Source organism: Mastigoproctus giganteus, chromosome 3 (genome assembly GCF_048544385.1).
Source record: "Mastigoproctus giganteus isolate SK-2022 chromosome 3, ASM4854438v1, whole genome shotgun sequence".
NCBI classification, from domain to species: Eukaryota; Metazoa; Arthropoda; class Arachnida; order Uropygi; family Thelyphonidae; genus Mastigoproctus; species Mastigoproctus giganteus.
Window position 1 is genome coordinate 246,668,325 of NC_143577.1, and position 21,368 is coordinate 246,689,692.

General features: G+C 39.4%; 1 protein-coding gene across 1 annotated transcript in view; it reads right to left on the minus strand.

Annotated features, from left to right (window-relative positions):
- The window catches only part of Nf1 (neurofibromin 1), a 1,111,953-nt gene that overhangs the window by 845,210 nt on the left and 245,375 nt on the right, over window positions 1-21,368 (minus strand). The window contains exon 12 of the mRNA XM_090369763.1: window positions 17,774-18,109. Coding sequence (XP_090225889.1) covers window positions 17,774-18,109 — 336 coding nt within the window. The remainder of the gene's footprint in view (window positions 1-17,773; window positions 18,110-21,368) is intronic.

The following is a 21,368-nucleotide window of genomic DNA, read 5'->3' on the forward strand; positions in this document are numbered from 1 at the left end:
CCATTGGCCGTGGCCCAGGAGTTAAGACGGTCAACAGCTTGTTGTAGTTGTCTCTCAATAACCCTCATATTGCATGATTGAGAGAATATGCTGAAGTCATCGACGTAGAGTGCACTGTTTATAGTTGTAGGAAGTTGTTCAGAAATAGAATTTATTTTAATGGCAAAAAGCGTGACACTTAAGACAGATCCTTGTGGTACCCCCTCCTCTTGGCAAAAGGGCCGCGAAAGGGAGGATCCTACACGAACTTGGAAATAACGGCAGGATAAAAAATTTTTAATAAAAATTGGAAGGTGGCCTCTTAGACCAAGGTTGTAAAGGTCTTTTAAAATACCAAATCTCCAAGTTGTGTCGTACGCTTTTTCCATGTCAAAGAAGATGAACACCAAATGTTCTCTTTTTAGGAAAGCATCTCGGATAGATGTTCCCAGTCTAATTAAGTGGTCCAGTGTGGACCTGTTTCTTCGGAAGACGCACTGAAAGCGGGAGAGAAGGTCGTTCGATTCTAAATACCATAAGAGACGGGCATTGACAATTCTCTCCAATATTTTGCACAGACAGCTGGTCAGAGCAATGGGATGATAGTTTTTTGGACATATAGGATCCTTTCCTGGCTTAGCAAAAGCAAGAATAGTTGCTTTGCGCCAGGTATCCGGAAAATGCTCTTCAAGGAAGATTCTGTTGTACAGGAAGAGCACATGGTCCATGGATTCTGGTGAAAGATGGTTGATCGTTTCATAATGGATGTTGTCTGGTCCAGCAGCTGTAGCCTTTGTACGGGCGAGTGCTGTTTTCAGCTCATTGATATTAAACGGCCCATTGTATGGGTGGGAACCCTTCGATGTGAATTTAAGGGCCTGTTTTTCAATGTTGTGCTTTAAGACCAGAAACTCTGGGGAGTAAGATGATGTTGCAGAGATGTTAGAAAAAGTTTCCCCAAGAGCATTGGCTATTGCAGTAGAGTCTGCAATAGTACATCCATTATATTCAAGGACCGATGAGGGGTGTGCTGTGTATTTTCCCTTCATTTTCCGGATTTTTTCCCAGACCACCTTAGTACTGGTCGTCTGGGTAATGGATGATGTGAAACGGATCCACGATTCCCTTTGACTCTGACGGCGGATGTAGCGTGCTTTGGCTTGGGCACGTTTAAAGGCTAATAGATTGACTGTGGTAGGATATCTTCGAAATATCCTCCAAGCCTTGTTTTGAGCCTTTTTAGCTGCTGTGAAAGGGGTATGGTTGCCCACAAGGATTGCGACTCCTCCATGAACGGGGCCATCCCCAGTTCTATCCTTGCGAATGACAGTAACGTTGTGCATCCTGGGGTCATCATTTGCCCTTAGGTAAGTCTCCTGTATGCAAAAGCAAGATGGTTTGTGCTTTTGCAGGAGTGCCTTGATGTCTTCTGCATTTTGCCGGAATCCACAGCAATTCCATTGTAGGAATTTAGCCATTATTTTGGCTTGGTAGGTCCATCAGGTGGCTTCCGAGGTGCTGAGGGCTTACTTTTATCAGTCTTGGGTTTATCTTTTTTGGGGAAGAATGGACGCTGTCCCATGTCCATTTCCTCCTCCGCAAAGAGTTCCAAGACTGAATCTTCGGGTACCTCCTTCTGCTCGACATCCATCTTTTCTTGGGTACTAGGGGGGGGGGACTTCCCCTTTCTTATTCTTTTCTTTCATAAGTACCTTTGTTACTTGTGGAGCATTAGGAGGTACCGATATAGGAGTGGCAGCTGATTGGTCCTTCTGTGGAGGTTTTTGCGAACTTAAAAGATAACGCGCGATGGGAGTGAAAGACTCCTTTGGAGGAATGGTCATGTCCGTCTGAGTTCCGACGGAACATCTCCCTGCTACCTTCTGGGTGTAGGTAGGTTTGTTGATATTCAGGGGTTTGACCAATTTCCTTGCCTCCTGGTATGATATATTTAGCTCTGCCTTCAGCCGTTGAATTTCTTTTTCTTCTTTCCACCTCTGGCATGCTCGTGAGTAGGCCGGGTGTTCGCCTTCACAGTTAATACAGGTGGGTTTTGCGGCTGAACATGCTGTTGTTTCGTGGTCCTTTGCACCACATCGAGCACATGCAAGGACTCCACGGCAGGCCATTTGAGAATGTCCATACTTCTGGCATTTAAAACACCGTAAAGGGTTAGGAACGTATGGACGCACTGAACAGTTGATGTATCCAGCTTTAATCTCGTCAGGAGGTTTAGGAGAGTTAAAAGTCAGGATAACGCTCCTGGTTTTAATAATTTTTCCATCCCTTCGCGCAGTAATTCTCTTAACGGCAGTAACTCCTTGTGGTTTCAATTCTAAGCAGATTTCCTCCTAAGTTACATCGAGAAGGTCCCATTCCGAAATGACACCTCTCGATGAATTGAGTGTTCTGTGTGGTGACACTGTTATGGGTATTCCTCCGATTGATGTTGCACGGAGTAGCTGCTCAGACTACCTGTCAGTTTTGGTTTCAATTGAGAGGTCTCCAGCATGGAGCCTCTTAACCGATTTGGGTGACCCTGCTAACCCATCTAACCCTTTCTGTATGAAGAAGGGTGACATTTTACCAATTGGTTTTTCTCCGGTGGAGTGTATAATTAGGAACCTTGGAACAGGCCCCTGATGGTAATTCCGTTCGCTGCCACTTTTTAGCAATAATGCTATCTGTATCTGTGTCTAAATTTTCAGATAGGGACCGGGTTGGGGCCCCTGAAGGAGTAAGTTTCTCAGGATTCATATAGTTTTTTAAATTGTTCAGTGCCCGGGCTCCCCACCCACCACGGAGCCCAAAGGGACGCCCACTACCCGGCATGCAATAAATGCGCTCGGGAGTGGAACGCCAGGGCTACCCAGACACTATACCCGCACCGCTGCCAGCCTGAATCCTGTCCCTCGGACCATGAGGGTAGGGGCGTGGCATTGACACGGTTGACCCTCGCAGGCGAGCCTACTAGCCGATTGATCCTAGCCGGGCCTTCCAGGACCACGTCTTGTCGAAGCAGGGGCCAAAGTGGTGTATTGAAGCTGGGCCCCTCAACCACCAGGATCCCCCTTTCCGAATTTCCACGGGTCGCAGCGCACGGCAAACACGCCGGATTCCATTGATGTAAGCCTGGAACCTGGGCTGTGGGCGTTGGATCCCAGTGATGCTAGTCTGGAAGTCCAGCAGCGTCACTGGGAGGTCCCCTCACCACGTACAGGTGCCCACGTCGAGGGGACTGACAGTGGTGGAGAATGAAAAGGACCTGGGGGTAATTGTGCAGGCAGATATGAAGTTCTCTGAGCAGTGCAGACGAGCTGCAAGAGTAGCTCATGGTGTCTTGTCAATGATATACAGGAATTTTTCTAGCAGATATAGGGATGTGATTATTCCCTTGTATAAGGCAATGGTTAGGCCACATCTTGAGTACTGTATACAGGTCTGGAAGCCTCATTTCAAGAAGGATGTAGAGCTGCTGGAACGGGTACAGAGAAGATCAACAAGATTAGTGAATGGAACAAAGAGTTGCTCTTACGAAGAAAGGCTTAAGTTTTGCAAATTACAGAGTCTGGAGACTAGGCACCGGCGCGGTGATCTGATAGAGGTGTATAAGGCTTTGAATGGTTTGAGCATGCTCAATGCCAATGGGATTCTTCATCTTGCTCAGAATAATCACCTCAGAGAGCATAAATTCAAATTGAGGAAGGACGGATGTCGGATAGATGTGCGGAAATTTGCCTTTGGCCAGCGGGTGGTTGGTTGGTGGAACCGACTTCCATCACTTGTTGTTGAAGTTGATAGCCTATACAAATTTAAGGCTCAACTGGACAGGTATTTCGAGCGAACGGAGGGGTGAAATGGGAGTGGTGTGTTTTTTTGTTTTTTTTTTTGTTTTTTTTTTTTTTTTTGGCTGATGCTGAATAAGCTTGCTTTCTTGCATCATATGCGTCTACTAATGCTAATACACATTGTACTTCCCAAATTCCAGTTCTGCACTGCTTATGTCTGTGTGACATCATGTCTCTGATATCCCAACAATATCTGCCTTTGGTGTCTTGACTAGCTCTTCAAGCTCATCGAATTTATTAACTATACTCTAGCATTGGTGTACATGCAAGTATACATGCACCTGTTTCTACTCTTAGTTACCCTAACACAGCTCATGTATTTACTTGTTCCACTATGACTCCCAGCAGTCCTGGAAATTATCATTGCCTTGCTTTCCAGGCTGCTGCTCAATTGCATTTCAATAGAAGTAGTGCAAGAATCACTTTTACCTCTACCAGCGGCTACTGTTAATCTATCAGTCTGTGTATTCCCCCAAGCTAGCAGTGTTCCGACCTACCTACCTAACTCTGCCTCGATAGCATCAGCAAATATTCTTGTACCCTTTCTATTTAAGTGTATCCCATCCCTGTAGAAGCAGTCTATCCTTTTAACAAGCACAGACCAGGCTGAGAAAAATTCTACCCCTTGGGCCTTGCACAATCTCTCCAGGGCAGAATTGGTCGACAGGGCTCTCATCATATACTCCCTCCTATCTGGGCAGAATTGCAGACCCTTTCAAATTCAACCCTAACTCAAGGCTTTTTTTCGGCATTGTCTTGTACTTGTTAAGTAAAGATGTTCTTGTTAAGATGTAGATAAGTAAAGATGTATTTGTTAGGTAAAGATGTTAAGTAAAGTTAAGATGTTCAAAATGCTACTGTAGCAATACAGATAACCTGATAATGGATAAGGTCCAGCCATTGAAGTACACTATTTCTGGCTGAGACATACCTGGTACCTGTAATCAAGTTTAAATCGCACAAGTGCATGGTAGATGCATAGTAAGATGCATCAGTCCTCACCCCAAGATGTAGAAGGGATAGCATGGAAAATGTTCAAGCTTCTCATGCACTTTGTATGGAGCTGATGGATGTGTTCCAGAAACATCAACTTTTTATCAAATACAAATCGCAGGAATTTTGTATCTATCACTACTGGGATGGCATTATGTCCAAGCCTCAATTCAGATTCAAGATTACGCTTACAACAAAAATGTATGCAATTGCCTTCTGCAGCAAGAACCTGAATCCATTAGCAAGTGCCCAGGAATTAAGACTTGTTGCAGTTATCTTTCAATAACCCTCATGCTGCATGACAAAGAAAATATACTAAAGTCATCAACATAGAGGGTGTTGTTTACAGTTAGAAGTTGTTCTGTGGTGGAATTTACTTTGATGGCAAAAGGCAAAAAACTTAACAGATCCCTGCAGTACTCCCTCCTCTTGGCAAAAGGGGGGGGGGGAGGAAGAGAGAGAGAGAGAGAGAGAGAGAGTCCTACACAAACCTGGAAAGATCAATTGGCTAACAAGTTTTTAATAAAAACAGGGAGATGCCACTAAGAACGAGGCTACGCAGGTCTTTTAAAATGCCAAATATCCAAGTTGTGTCATATACTTTCTCCATGTCAAAGGATACAGACACCAGATGTTCTCATTTTAGGAAAGCATCCTGGATGGTTGTTTTCAGTCTAATTAAATGGTCCAGTATGGATCTGTTTTTTCAGAAGCCACATTGCATGTTGGAGAGGTCATTTGATTCTAAATACCATATAAGATGGGCATTGACTATTCTCTCCATGATTCTGCACAAACAGCTAGTCAGAGTAAGAGGTCAATAGTTGGTAGGAAGTTTAGGATCTTTGCCAGGATGAGGCCTCTATAGTTGAGTGGTCAGAGCAGGAGTGCAGTAGCACATACTCCCTTGAGTAGACCGGGATTCAAGCCCCCTGACTGCTAAATACGGTTGATCTGCCAGCCCGCACTGGACCAGCATGGCAGATTATGATCCATTTCCCTCAACATGAATTGTTGAGGAGGCTTTCATCCTGTAGTGGGTTGATAATGGCTGCCTTTTTAGGATCTTTCCTGGCTTAGCAAGAAGAGTTACCATGCACCAGGCATCCAGAAACTGCTCTTCAATAAAGATTCCATTATACAGAAAGAGCAGATGATCCATAGATTTTTGAGAAAGGTGCTTAATCATTTCATAATGGATGCTGACTTAGAGCTTTTAACCCCTGTATAGTGAATGGTCCATTGTAGGGATAAAGGCCCTTTGATGTGAAATTAAGTGCCTGTTTTTCAGATTTATGTTTCAGGACCAGGAACTCTGGGAAATAAGATAATGCAGAGAAGTTAGAAAATGTTACCCCAAGAGCATTAGCAATTGCAGATGGCTCTGCAATAGTGCATCCTTTACACTCTAGAATAGATGAAGAGGAGATGTGTATTTTCCCTTCATTTTCCAGACCATTTTAGCACTATTGGACTGAGTAATTGATTAAGTGAAATGGATCCATGGTGGATCCATTTCACTTAATCAATGATGGCAGATGTAGTATGCTTTTGCCTGTGCACATTTAAAGGCTGTTAGATTGGCTGTGGTAGGATATCAGGATATCATCACAATCAGAATATCTCTCTGTTTTGAGCTTTTTTTTTGCTGTTGTACATTCTGCATTCCACCATGGTTTAGGAAAAGGCAGAAACCAGGAAGATGTTTTTAATATGGCAGATGCAGCTTCACAAACAAGATTTTCTGTGATGTACATCATTTGCATCATCAATAGCTTCCTGAATGACTACAGTGATATCAAATTCTGCCAGATGTCGAAAGGTGTTCCAGTCAGCATGATCAATCTTCCACCGTGGTAACCCAAAGGGAAGACTTGGCCTTCCACTAAACTAATTAGTGTGGTTATCACAGGAAAGTAATCAATTCCATATAGGCTCTACTCCACTTCCCAACTAAGTGAAGAGAGGAAAGCAGATAGATTAATGGCAGAAAATATACAGGTAGGCATGTGGAAGACGGTATTAGTTCCCACATTTAGAAGGGAGAGGTTATTGTCAGTGAGCATATGCTTTATGACACGTCCCTTTCCATTAGTGTCGGCACTACCCCACAGGATGTGTCCACTGAAATCCCCAAGAAGCAGGATAGGGGAGGGCAGCTGCACAATGAGATCATTGAGGTTTCTCTGGAAGATGTCGGCTCCAGGTGTCAAATAGATCAAGCAGACTGTTAATAAAAACCCAACCGTAAGGCAAACCAGCTACCACTTCTAAGTTAGTGCAAAACAGTACATGTTGGAATGGAGTTGTTGCCCACAAGAATGGCAACTCCTCCACGGGCAGGTCCATCCCCAGTTCTATCTTTACGTATGATAGTAACATTATTAAAGGAAGGGTTCTCATTTGCCTTCATATATGTTTCCTGCAAGCAAAAGCAAATTGGCTTGTGCAGGAGGGTTTTTATGTCATCAAGTTTTTGACAGAATCCACGACAATTCCACTGTAGGAATTTAGCCATATTTTGGCTGGGCGGCCCATAAGGTGGCTTCCAAAGTGCTGAGAGCTTACTTTTCTCAGTCTTGGATTTATCTCTTTTGGGGAAGTATGGACACTGTCCTGTGTGATGGATGTGTCATCCACAAAGAGTTCCAATGCTTTTGTACAGTAACTCTTTCATTCAACATCCACTGTTTCTTGAGAACTAGGAGGTGCTTCAGGCTTCTTATTCTTTTCTCCAACAATTACTTTTGTTACTGGCGGAGCATTAGGAGGTACCGATTTAGGAGTGGCAGCTGACTGATCCTTCTGTGCAGTTTGTCTTGAACTTAACAGGTAGTGTGCAATGGAAGGAATGACTCAGTTTGTGGGATGGTCATTTCAGTCTGAGTTCCAATGTAACATCTCCCTGAGTGTAGGTAAGTTTGATTGTATTTATAGGTTTCACCACTTTTCTTGCCTCCTGATACAATACATTCAGCTCTGCCTTAAGTCTTTGAATTTCATTTTCTTCCTTCCACCTCTGGCATACTCACAAGTAAGCAGGGTGTTCTCCTTGGCAGTTGATGCAGATGGGTTTTGTTGCTGAACATGATGTTTCATGGTCCTGTGCTGCAAAGGACCATGTTGTTTAATGGTCCTTTGCAGCACATCAAGAGCAAGAAAGGGCTCCATGACAGACCATTTGCAAGTTTCCATATTTCTGGCACTTAAAGTACCTTAGAGATTTGGGATATACGGATGCACTGGGCAGTTAATATAGACAGCTTTGATTTCATTAGGGGACGTTAGTGAATTAAATGTTAGAATGATGTTTCTCGTGGGAACAAGTTTCCCATCCCTATGCATGAATATTCATTTCGCAGCTGTCACTCCTTGTGGTTTTAATTCGGAACAGATTTCCTCTTCAAACACTTCCATGACATCCCATTCGGTGATGACACCACGAGATGAGTTAAGTGTCTTGTGGGGGGGTAACTGTAATTAGGCATTCCCCTGATAGATATGGCTTGGAGGAGCTGTTCTGAATGTCTATGATTTTTGGTCTCTGCAAGTATGTCGCCTGAGCGAAACCATTTTACAGATTTAGGAGAGCCTGCAATCCTTCTGGTAAAGAAGAGGGAAGGCTCTCTTCCATTTTTCCTAATGACTTCTAACTAGCAGAGTGAATTATCAGGAATTAAGGTGTTGGACCTGATATATATCTTCAGTTCTTTGTCTTTTTGACGAAGTGACTATCTATGTCATTGCCTAGGTTTTCTGATAGGGACAAAGTGTTTTTGTACCACAAATTTAAACAGATAGACCAACCGTTTAAAACTGATTTAATAATAAAATAAAATGATACAAACACTGTAAAATAATATTTACAAAAAACTAGTTTAAGACTAAAATAAAATAAGTAAATAGGTTAAAATGCATTAAAATATAAATTTAAAAGCGATAAAAACACTATTGAAGCTTTCGGAGGTGTCTGCCTCCTTCCGCAGCAATAATGAAACTTAAGCGACACATCCTTAAATACCAGGTTCACGGCACACGTGGATGACCCGGCGCATACTCGGTATTCCTTTCACGTATACCAGAACCGGAAGTGGCCTGGGGGCATGGAAAATTAAAACGTTTATCTCTGGCAAAAACTACCGTCTCAAAAAGGGGGTGAAGTCGTACTCCCCTATCTCTATTCATGCTATTGTTGCCAGAGGATCCAATCCACAGACTTTCTAGCCACTTGCGGTCCCACAGACTTTCCAGCCACTTGCGGTCCCACAGACTTTCCAGCCACTTCCGGCACATAGATTCTGGGACCGCAAGTGGCTGGAAAGTCTGTGGATTGGATCCTCTGGCAACAATAGCATGAATAGAGATAGGGGAGTACGACTTCACCCCCTCTGTGAGATGGTGGTTTTTGCCAGAGATAAACATTTTAGTTTTCCACGGCCCCCAGGCCACTTTGGTTCTGGTACGTGAAAGGAATACCGAGTATGAGCCTGGTCATCCAGGTGTGCCGTGAACCTGGTATTTAAGGATGTGTCGCTTAAGTTTCATTATTGCTGAGGAATGAGGCAGACACCTCCGAAAGCTTCAATAGTGTTTTTAATCGCTTTTAAATTTATATTTTAATGCATTTTAACCTATTTACTTATTTTATTTTAGTCTTAAACTAGTTTTTTGTAAATAATCAATTTTTGTAAATATTATTTTACAGTCTTTTGTATCATTTTATTTTATTATTAAATCAGTTTTAAATGGTTGATGTATCTGTTTAAATTTGTGGTATGAATAATCCCAACCTTAGAGGCCTTATTGCGAAAGTGTTTTTGTTTGTGGTTCAGCTTCTAGGATCCCCACCCAACACAGAACCCAAATAACACCCACTACCTGGCAAACAATAAATGTGCTTGAGTGGGATGCCAGGGCTACCCAGACATATACCCACACCACTGCTAGCCTGAATCCTGTCCCTTAGACAGGATTCAGGCTAGCAGTGATGCGGGTATATGTCTGGGTAGCCCTGGAACCTTAAAACATGAGGGTAGGAGCATTGCATTCACAAGGTTGCACTTGCAGGAGAACCCAACAGCCAATTAATCCTGGCTGAGCCTTCCAGGACCACCCACCTTGTCAAAGCAGAAGCCAAAATGGTACCCTCAACCACCGGGATCCCGATTTCTAAATTTCCATGAGTTGTAGTGCACTGCAAAAACACACCACATTCCTATTATGTTAGCCTGCAACCTAGGTTGTGGGAACAGGATCTCAGGTGATGCTAATTTAGAAGACCAGTGGTGTCACTGGAAGGTCCCCTCACCATGTACAGGTGCCCAATCAAATGGATGGATTTGGAAAGCAACCACTTTGTATTTGCTGCTGTGGATAAAGGGGTGGCTGAGGGGGAGAAGACAGAGAGTGGTAATCAATGGACACTGCTCATCGGGGACTAATGTTATTGGTGGAGTCCCTCAGGGCTCAGTGTTGGTCCATTATTGTTTTCTGTATTCATTAATGATGGTATATCAAGCTTAATGTCGAAGTTTGCAGACGATACAAAGGTAGGCAGGGTTGTCAAGGACACTACTGACACTATGCTGCTGTAACAGGATCTGGAAAGGTTGAGCAGATGGGCTGAGAGGTGGCAAATGAAGTTTAACATTGACAAATGTAAAATACTACACATGGGAAACAGCAACCCCAGAGCAACGTATCAACTCTATGGTACTACACTGACAGTGGTAGAGAATGAAAGGGACCTGGGGGTGGTTGTGCAGGCAGATATGAAGTTCTCTGAGCAGTGCAGATGGGCTGCAAGAGTAGCTCATGGTGTATTGTCAATGATATATAGGAATTTTTCTAGCAGGGATAAGGAGGTGATTATTCCCTTGTATAAGGCAATGGTCAGGCCACACCTAGAGTACTGTATACAGGTCTGGAGGCCTCATTTCAAGAAGGATGTAGAGCTGCTGGAACGAGTACAGAGAAGGGCAACAAGATTAGTGAATGGAACAAAGGGGTGCTCTTACGAAGAAAGGCTTAAGTTTTGCAAATTACAGTGTCTGGAGACTAGGCACCAGCGGGGTGATCTGATAGAGGTGTATAAAGCCTTGAATGGTTTGAGCATGCTCAATGCTGATGGGATTCTTCCTCTCGCTCAGAATAATCACCTAAGAGGGCATAAATTCAAATTGAGGAAAGACAGATGTAGGATAGACGTGCGGAAATTTGTCTTTAGCCAGCGGGTGGTTGGTTGGTGGAACAGACTTCCATCCCTTGTCGTGGAAGTTGATAGCCTAAATAAGTTTAAGGCTCAGCTGGACAGGTATTTTGAACGAACAGAGGGGTGAAGTGGAAGTGGTTTTTTTTTTTTTTTTTTTGGCTGATGCTGCATAAGCTTGCTTTCTTGCATCAAATGCCTCTCCTAATGCTAATACTAATTACCGTTTTCTTGAAAAAAATTTTGCATGCTTTTATTTTGATAATTATGTTATTGCAATGTTAACTGTTGTAACAAAGCAATAAATTCCTAATTCAGCTCTAAAAATTATTTTACCAGACTGTGTATTATCTCATGCCTATTTCACAACTATGAATATTGCTAAGAAGCTTTCCTCTATTATTTCAAATAAAAAAAAAATTTTTTTTTCAAAGCTCTATCTTAACTCAAGAGCAGAATGGATTCAGAAAGCAACCATTTCATATCACTGTTTCCTTCAAATAAATTAATCCATTTTCATATAATTTTTTTAATAATTATGTTAGTGCAATGTTAGTAACTGCTGTAAAAAACATTATTTTATTTCAACATTTCAAAGAAATACAAATTGAAATATAAATACAGGTTAAATCTTCAACAAAAAAGATTAAAATTTCAAAAAATCTCTATTTTTCTCACATTACAAAGTAGCATCAGTTATCCAGAATAATTGATGTCAGACATCTTCCAGATAGCCAAATTTTCCAGATAATCGAACCAGAAAATTTCCAGATAATTTTTCTGGTAAAATTGAATAAATTTAATATTTAATATTAAATTAAATTTTAGATAATAAAATATTTTATATAATTCGTATAATATTAAATTTAATAAATATATTTAATCTTACCTTACAGTTAAATAAGATTAATTAAATAAAAAAATTATAAACCGATCTCAGAAAACAGAAACATCCATCCAGGCATTTTTATGATTTTTATACAAAACAGGAAAATTAGAAAGATTTTTAAATGCGCTGGGTTTTTTCGACTTACCGATAATGAGCATGGGCAATCTGTGCGTCCAAGTGGCATTTACACATCATCATCATCAGCCATTTTCAATCCACTGCAGGATGAAGGCCACTCCAGCAACTTTCCAATTCTTTCTGTTTTGTGCAATGGCCATCCATTTACTACCCGCAAACTCATAAATTTCATCTGTCCATCTCCATTGTAGTAGCAGTAGCAGTAGTGGCATGTGATGCAGGAAAGCAAATGTATGAGCTTATGCAGCATCAGCAAAAAAAAAAAAAACCACACCATTCCCTCCAAATGCCTGTCCAGTTCCTCCTTAAATTTATTCAACCTATCAACTTCCACAACGACAGATGGAAGTTTGTTCCAGCAATTAACCACCCGCTGGCTAAAGGCAAATTTCCGCACATCTATTCTACATCTGTCTTTTCTTAATTTGAATTTATGCTCCCTTAGGTTCGTAATCTGAACAAGTGGAAGGATCCCATCAGAATTCAGCGTGTTCAACCCATTCAAGGCCTTATATACCTCAATCAGATCACCACGCAGGTGCCTAGTCTCCAGCCACTGCAATTTGCAGAACTTATAGCCTCTCTTGGTAAGAGGATCCCTTCATTCCCCTCACCAATCTTGTTGCCCTTATCTGTACATGCTCAAGTAAATCTACACCCTTCCTAAAATGAGGCCTCCAGACCTGTACGCAGTACTCAAAGCATGGCCTGACCATTGCCTTATACAGAGGGATAATCACCTCCTTTTCCCTGCTAGCAAAATTCCTATATATCATTGACAAAACCCCATGACCTGCCCTGGCAGCCTGTCTGCATTGTTCAGAGAACTTCATATCTGACTGCACAATTACTCCCAGGTCTTTTTCATTTTCTACCAACTTAAGTGTAGTACCACACAGTTGGTACGTTTCTCTGGGGTTACTTCTACCCATAAGCAGTACTTTGCATTTGTCAAGGTTAAACTTCAGTTGCCACTTCTTAGCCATCTGCCCAAATTATCTAGATCCTGTTGCAGTAGCACACTGCCATTACTGTCATTAACAACCCTGCCAACCTTTGTATCATCTGCAAACATTAAGCCTGATATACCTTCATCAATATCATTGATAAATATACAAAACAACAGTGGACCTAATACCGAACCCTGTGGGACTCCACTAATAACATTAGTCCAAGAAGAGCAGCACCCATTGATTACCACCCTCTGTCTTCTAGCACTTAACCATCCTTTTATCCATTGTAGCAACTTACCCTGAATACCATTCTGCTCCAATTTGTACAATAGTCTTCCATGCGCAACAGTGTTAAAAGCTTTCCTGAAATCCAAATATATGATATCAAAATTATTTTTTGCATCCAGTTCCTTTGTAACCACATCTTAATATCCTATCAAATTTGTCAGACAAGACTTTCCCTTAATCTCATAAACCCATGCTGTGTCTGAATTATTGCTGCAGTCTTGTCTAGATGATCCTGCAATGCATATTTAACCAGCGACTCCATAATTTTACCCGGAACAGAAGTTAAACTAACTGGTCTGTAATTACTCATGTCACCCTTTGATCCCCCTTTATGAATTGGGGATACATTTGCACATCTCCAGTCCGTGGGAACCTCCCCTGAGTCCAAGGATACTCTCATAATTATGGCTAAGGGTTTTGCTTAGTTGCTTTGCCACCTCCTTTAATATAACTGGATAGATCCCATCCACCCCAGGTGCTTTTCTTACGTTTAACTTCAACAATTTCTCTTCCACTTTGCTCTCAGTTATTACAAGATCATTAAGCAGCCTGCCACAATTTGATAACCTTCTGCCATTTTCAAACCTTAATAATTCCTCACGTGTGAATGTAGATGCAAAATACTCATTCAGCAAAAAAAAAAAAAAAAAAAAAACCACACCATTCCCTCCAAATGCCTGTCCAGTTCCTCCTTAAATTTATTCAACCTATCAACTTCCACAACGACAGATGGAAGTTTGTTCCAGCAATTAACCACCCGTTTGTTTGCTATCTGAGCAGGATCATCAACAGTCGAACCATCGATGTCAAGTGGACCAATCAGATTCATCCCCTTCCTTTGTCTTCCAGCTCCTGTTCGGTACTCCAGGTTTTCTTCTAGCTCCTCTTATCAAAACTAAAGAATGTCCTTTACTTGAGTTTGCTGCCTAAACCATGTGTTTCTCTTCTTATCTGTTAGATAAGAAGAGAAACACATCTATCTTCTGATTCCCAATATTATGGGGAATCAGAATAGTTCTCAGCTTCTCTTCCATTATTTTGGCGAGTGCCCAAGTTTCACTTCCATAAGTCATGGTGGGGAGTATACACTGGTTCATTATTTTACATTTCAGACAAAATGGGATATTGTTCCTCAGTATGTGACTATATTTCCTGAATGCTATCCATCCAAAATTTATTCTTCTCTTGACTTCCAGCCATTTACCATTATTACAGCTAATGACTTGTCCCAGATAAGTATATGACTCCACCTTTTCAACTACTGCTCCTTCAATCATTATATCCCTTTCTGTGGCATACTTGTTCATCATTACTTTTTAGCCATATTCATCTTTAGTCCAAAATCCTTATTAACTGTGCACAACTGATTAAGATTTTCCTCTAAATTCTTTGGGATCGTGGCTTATGACCACAATGTCATCTGCAAATCTTAAATGGTTTAGGTACTCTCCATTCACATTAACTCCTTTCTGCGACCAGTCTAACTTTCTGAAAGTTTCCTCAAGGAAACAACAGTAAACTTCGGAGATATTGTACTCCTTGTCAAACTCCTTTCTCAATTTTAAATTTGCAAAACTGTCTTTGTATTTTTCTAGTCTAATAAAGGAGGTAGCGTTCTCGTATATTTTCTTCAAAATCATAATACATGGCGTATCTATGCCTTGCCTTTCCAGTGCCCGAAACATTGCCTTATGCTGTATGGAGTCAAATGCCTTTTCATAATCCACAAATGCCAGGCATAATGGTGTTTTATATTCATTTGCTTTCTCCATTAGCTGTGATATTATGTGAAGGTGATCCATAGTTGAGAATTCTGTCCTAAAGCCAACTTGCTCTTTCAGTTGATCCTCATCAAGTATTCTTTGTAATCTGTTAGTAATGACCCTTGTGAACAACTTGTAGATGTGAGATGACATGCTAATTGGTCTATAATTTCCAATTTCTGATTATCTCCTTTCTTATTCAGCAAAACTATGATTGAATTATTCCACTCCTTAGGCATCACACCTTTTCTAATGCATTTTGTGAAGAGTCTTGCCAATTTTTGTGTCATGTCCTCTTCCAATTTTAACAACTCTACAGTAACTTCATCTTCCCCCGGGGCTTTCTGATTCTTCATTTTCTTCAATGCATATTCTACCTCATCAGGAAGGATATCGGGTATGTCGTGTGTGTGTTACTAATTTGCAATCCATCTTCCCCACTGCTGGCATTATTCCCTCGCTCCTTGTATAATTCTCTATAGTAGTCCTGCTATTTGAATTATGCCTTCTTTGCTATTTATAAGTACACCATCACTATTCTTCAGTTGCAGTATCACTTGTCTTTCTGTATTACTGTAACAAAGGATTTTAATCAGAAGCTCATGGCTTCTGATTTAAATCCTTTGTTTTCCCTTAATGCTTGTCTACAGTAACTTCATCATCCCCCAGGGCTTTCTGATTCTTCATTTTCTTCAACGCACATTCTACCTCATCAGGAAGGATATCGAGTATGTTGTATGTGTTAATAATTTGCGATCCATCTTCCCCACTGCTGGCATCATTCCCTCGTTCTTGTATAATTCTCTATAGTAGTTTTGCTATTTGAATTAGCCTTTTTTGCTATTTATAAATACACCATCGCTATTCTTCCGTTTCAGTATCACTTGTCTTTCTGTATTACTGCTCATGGCTTCTGATTTAAATCCTTTGTTTTCCCTTAATGCTTGTTCTATTTTTCTTGTGTTAAATCTTCTTATGTCCTCTCTGAGTCTCTTTCTAATGGCTTTGCATAACTCAGTATACTCAATTTTCTCCTTGTTGGTTTTATCTTACTCTTCATTTGTCATCTTTGGTTCATCATGAGAAGTGTTTCTTGATTAATTTTTTCTTCTTTGGATTTATCACTTTCAGAAAGTTATGTTATTGCTGTTATTTGGTTTTTAGGAGCATTAGCAACTAAAGCCATATTGCTCCGGGTATATGCGGTGGTCATTCCCTGACCTTTCCGCATCCTCCGTATTTGGTGGCTCACTGGCTCGAACCCCGGTCTAATCAAGAAGTGTGTGCTACATACTGCTGCTCCTGCCCACCTGGCTACAGAGGCGCCTCAGAAAGTTATAATAATCCTCGTTGATATCTTGGTCTTGAGCAGCAGAAGCTCAAACTTGTTCTTAAGTTCCAGTACATACTGCTTTTTCTCCTCTTCTGTTATCTCAAAGACCTTCGTATTATTTACTCAAATCAGTTTTATCCTTTCTTTTCTTACATCTATATCAAGTGTGCATCTTACCATTTTGTGATCACTTCCAACATTTACTCATGTTCAGGACGGTAACATCATTGCACATATAGCAATTATAACTTGCTCTTTTCTCATCTTAAAATTGGTGCAGGCATTTCTCTTTTAGTGGCTAGGGTTTTTCATGGTAATGCTTTCCATAATAAGTCCATCTCATAATCATTATAAATGTTTTCTTTCTCTTAATTTGCTATAACTGAAGTAAACTTACCTTTCAAGGATGCTGCTGCCGATTCGTCTGCAGAAAGTTTCTTGCCTTGAATATCAAAGTTCACATATACAGTGTCTCAGTTTAAAGATTTTCAGGAAACCTGTGCTTGTCTTAAAATCCTCATTACCTCTTAATTTTTGATTAAATCCAATGCTTTTTCACACAATGGGCCAGACGCTGGTTCACCTAAACTTTGCTCTGACGAAAACAAAAAAATAAAGCTGCATTTTCAGGTTTCGACATCGCCTTTTTCCTGCTAGATACTCCATCACTATCGACACAAATTCTGTTATAGCATTGGAATTTTTCTTGATGTTGTAAATTGTTGAAGTTTCCACTGTAAACTCTTTGGAGAGATTTGCTAAATTTTCACCTCTTCTAATTCTATTAATAATTTCCATTTTTTGTTGCAATGCTAAACTATGCGTTTTCTTTTCGTTCACATTTTACTGTAAAAAATTGAGAAAAATAATGAATCACACGGTTTTGGGCTGTTATTATTCTTACTGAATCTGGAGCTAAACTAATCTGAAATTCACTCATGGTTTTTGAGAAAACCGAGTAGTCTGTGAGAAATTTTTCTAAAGCACATTTCTGAAGGTCACAGAATTCTAGAGGTCACAACCATAAAACAATAAAAACAATTTGCAGTTTTCGGTTTATTGGGCTTTTCGTTTGAATAATCTGTTATAAACAGGTAGTAAACTTGATCTTTCGCTTATTATAATCAAAATTCAATTTGCAAACGTGATCACTATAACCGGAGCTTACTGTACTACAATTAATAAAAAAAAGAAGAAAGAACAGCCTTTCACAAATTATTCCCCGATAACTGACGTTCTACTGTATAAGTTTTAACTTGGAGATTTTTGTCTATAAAATTAATTCCCACATAAGGTTAATAGTCTAAGAAATATAGATATATATATAAATATAAAAAAAATTTTATGACAAAAACATTTTTAAAATCTGTTAATAAATTACCTGAATCATTCGGACTGGATTATGACCAATACATCCTTGTGTGACTTTTGTTAGGGTTTCTGTGAACATTAACCGTAGCTCAGGTGCTTTGTTATATACAATATCAATCTGAGGCCACCAAACAAGACGTGGTTGAGTGATAATGCGATATAGTGAGCTTACCAAAACAAAATGATAGGTAGAAGGAGAATTTAAATTGAGACACACTTTAAGGGCTTCGTTATTGTGAGGATTAATACGAAAGCATGAAACAAAACAATCAATCATTAGATCAACATCCTGGCTAATAGTAGAAGGACTTCGACAAAATGGCTTGCTCGGGTTGAATAAAAGTACCTAAGAGGCAGAAACATATAAATTGTAATACGTGTTACTTTGTAAGATTCACAACTACTAATACACTCCATTTTTCATTTCTTATTATTCTTTTATGAATTATTAAAAAAATTTATGCAAATGAGATAAGCAAAAATTTCAGAAAATAAGCATAAATTATTTATGTTTGTTATGTTATTTACATTATAGACATGATTAAAATGGCTAAATAAGTTTTTTTCCATGCCCAACAATAGTGTTGACATATGAGCCCTTACTAATTCCCCAGATGCATTTCCTAGAAGACCCATTAACCAAAATATGATTAATTGAAATTGATTTTTCTATAAATAACAAATAGTTAAGAAAAGGTGTAATTACCTCTATAATGTCCTATAGAACACTTTTGTGCTGATACTCTCTCCATCGTTGAATTAACTATGCAAATAATACATCTCGTGTTTGCGGTTCTCATAAAAAAAAATAATAATAATAATTTATATGAATTGATCACACTCTTAGACAGAATAAATGATCCAATGCACCACGAAATCGGTGTTCCGTGGACCCCAAACCCGACCCCATTGAATCACCAATCCAAATCTTTCGGTGAGAGAAGACAATAAGTCCATACTTTAAAAACAATTTAAATGCTTTGAAACTAATTTAAACAATGAGTCCACCCTTTAAACACTTTAAAAACATAAAAAACATTAAGAACCACGGAAACATTAAGGAATTAACAAAAGTAGCAAAATTCTTTTAATTCCTTAATGTTTTTTTATGATTTTACATTTGTTTTTAAAGTGTTTAAAGGATGGACTCATTGTTTAAATTGGTTTCAAAGCATTTCAATTATTTTTAAAGTATGGACTTATTGTCTTCTTGCACTCAAAGATTTGGGTTGGCGATTCAATGTAATTTTGGGGTTGGAGTCCGTGGGACACTGATTTCGTGGTGCATTAGATCATTTATTCTGTCTAAGAGTGTGACGAATTCATGTAATTTATTTGCATAGTTAATTCAACAACGGAGAGTATCAGCAAGTGTTCTACAATGCTCACACAGGCAATTCCTCCTTTTCTTAACTAATGTTGTAGAACGTATTGAGCCATTGCAGCTCTGTCATCTGTTAATAAATAACAAAGTTACCAATTGCAGTTGCAGCCATGGTACAACTGGCTGGATGTAAATATCAAAAATAAATATCCAAACCTTATGCATAGTGGGCCATTTAAAACTAACAAGTTTTAGATATGAGACTTGTGCCACTCATATCTGGGTCTGTGTGTGTGTTTTTTTTTGTTTTTTTTTTATGAAAAGGTTCTTTGAGAATGACCATTAAGAAATGTGCAAAATGTAGAGGTGCAATATTGAATATGACACATCTTTCAAACCTTAAAAGAAAACTTTCAAGACTTAGTTGTGGCTTCTGCAGAAGCCACAACTTTTGCTTTATTTCAGTATTGGTGATGATGTAGCAAGGTCCTGACAAACTTCCATACTTGCTGATGCTCTGGTGTGAGCAGTCTTGGAACCCAGACTGCACAAACATGTGCCATATGCAAATGGAGAATACAGTGCATGCTTCCTACTGATATTCTCAACATCTCTGCCAGTTGCCTTACTGTTATATAGTGATCCTCTTCCATGATTACAGAAGCAGTGTTTATGGTTTCTGTGGTGACAGGCATGGTTGGAGCTCCAGGACTGCTGAATTTTGTGATTGAATACATCCATTTTTAAACATTCAAAACCACCTGCAAGGTGTGCGGTTGGAAGCCTCTTTTAACATTTCATATGCTTCAGCTGGTTTTATGGAGACAGAAAAAAATTTTAGAGTAGCATACTGTTCCTCGCATGTCACATCCATTGCTACGTAGGCGAAACTGACAGGCATCAACTAGACCAACCACGAAGGCCATACCATCTGCACAAGTCAACTCTGCAGTTGCTATGTAATTCAGCTTGGTTTGGTCTTAAATTACACAACTGAGATAGAAATATCAAGCAGTGTGATTGTCCATGAAAAATTGTGATCATTGAAAGCCCTTGTAAATAGAACCTCATACATATGACAATATTGAGACTGTAAACTATAATATAAAATTATGGAAATCTATTTCAGATTTTTTTTAAATCTAATAATGCAGATAACTACTAATATTAAAGTGTATAATTGCCAAAAGATTATGCAATGCTGTAAATACTACATAATTTTTGGTAGTTACTCAATTTTTGAAGAGCAGTGAGATAATATTGCCACTATGGCAATTACAGCATGACAGTTGTCTTAAAATTTCCTGAGAAACAAATAACCATAATCAATAAAGAAAGCAGAACTCTATTTCATAATAGTGGTTCAAGGTCACAAACCACTACTGCTGCCACAGTGCTTGATATCAGCAATAAAGCTAGACTCTGTTATTAGTATGTTTTTAGTACATATAAATGCCAAACAGGTCCAGATAGTAGGATTCTGCCAAACAAAACTGCTGTAGTAGGACTTATAAATCACAAGAAACTATCATAGCTTTTCCCAGTATCCATACACTCACAAAATGTATAGGGTGGTCAAATTTACTAGACATAAAAATATGCTGGTGTATAATCTACATTTAAAAAAAAAAAAAATGGTGATTCCTCAACTTACTGTCTACAAATATTGTTCAAAATGCTATCTCACTGAATCATGTAAAGCTCCAATTCAAATAACGGAACAGTCTTATAATGAAACAAAGAGAAATGATCATATGGAACAGTCATTATCTCTATATGGGCTGCCTTCTTTAGCATATGACATCTTTGGATATGTCTATACATATAGTCTTTTAGATAAAACCACGACTTTTTTTTTTTTTTTTTTTTTTTTTTTACTGCTTGGGGTTCATAGCTTTTTAGATAAACCGACAACCTGTAATTAGCATGGTTTGAGTAGGAACTGTAAGGTAGCCACTTTGTTTTCAAAAGCTCTAACCTAACCAGCATCTCATTCATCCTTAATAATAATGTAGTAATTCTCTAATGGATATGTAGAGAGACCCCATCCTGTTGAAAGATCACTTGTCCAACACTGCTGTTTCACCATACACCTATATATTCCTCTGTTCATGAATAGAGAAATGAAAGTGTCCAAAAGCAATTTCATATAAAAAAAGAATCACTCCAATAATATAGAGTGGTATTTTGTATGTGAAGAAACAACTCCATATACCTTTTCATCATATAATGGGTTGTAAATAAAAAAGTGTATTAAAAGTGGACTTCACAGAGACATAAG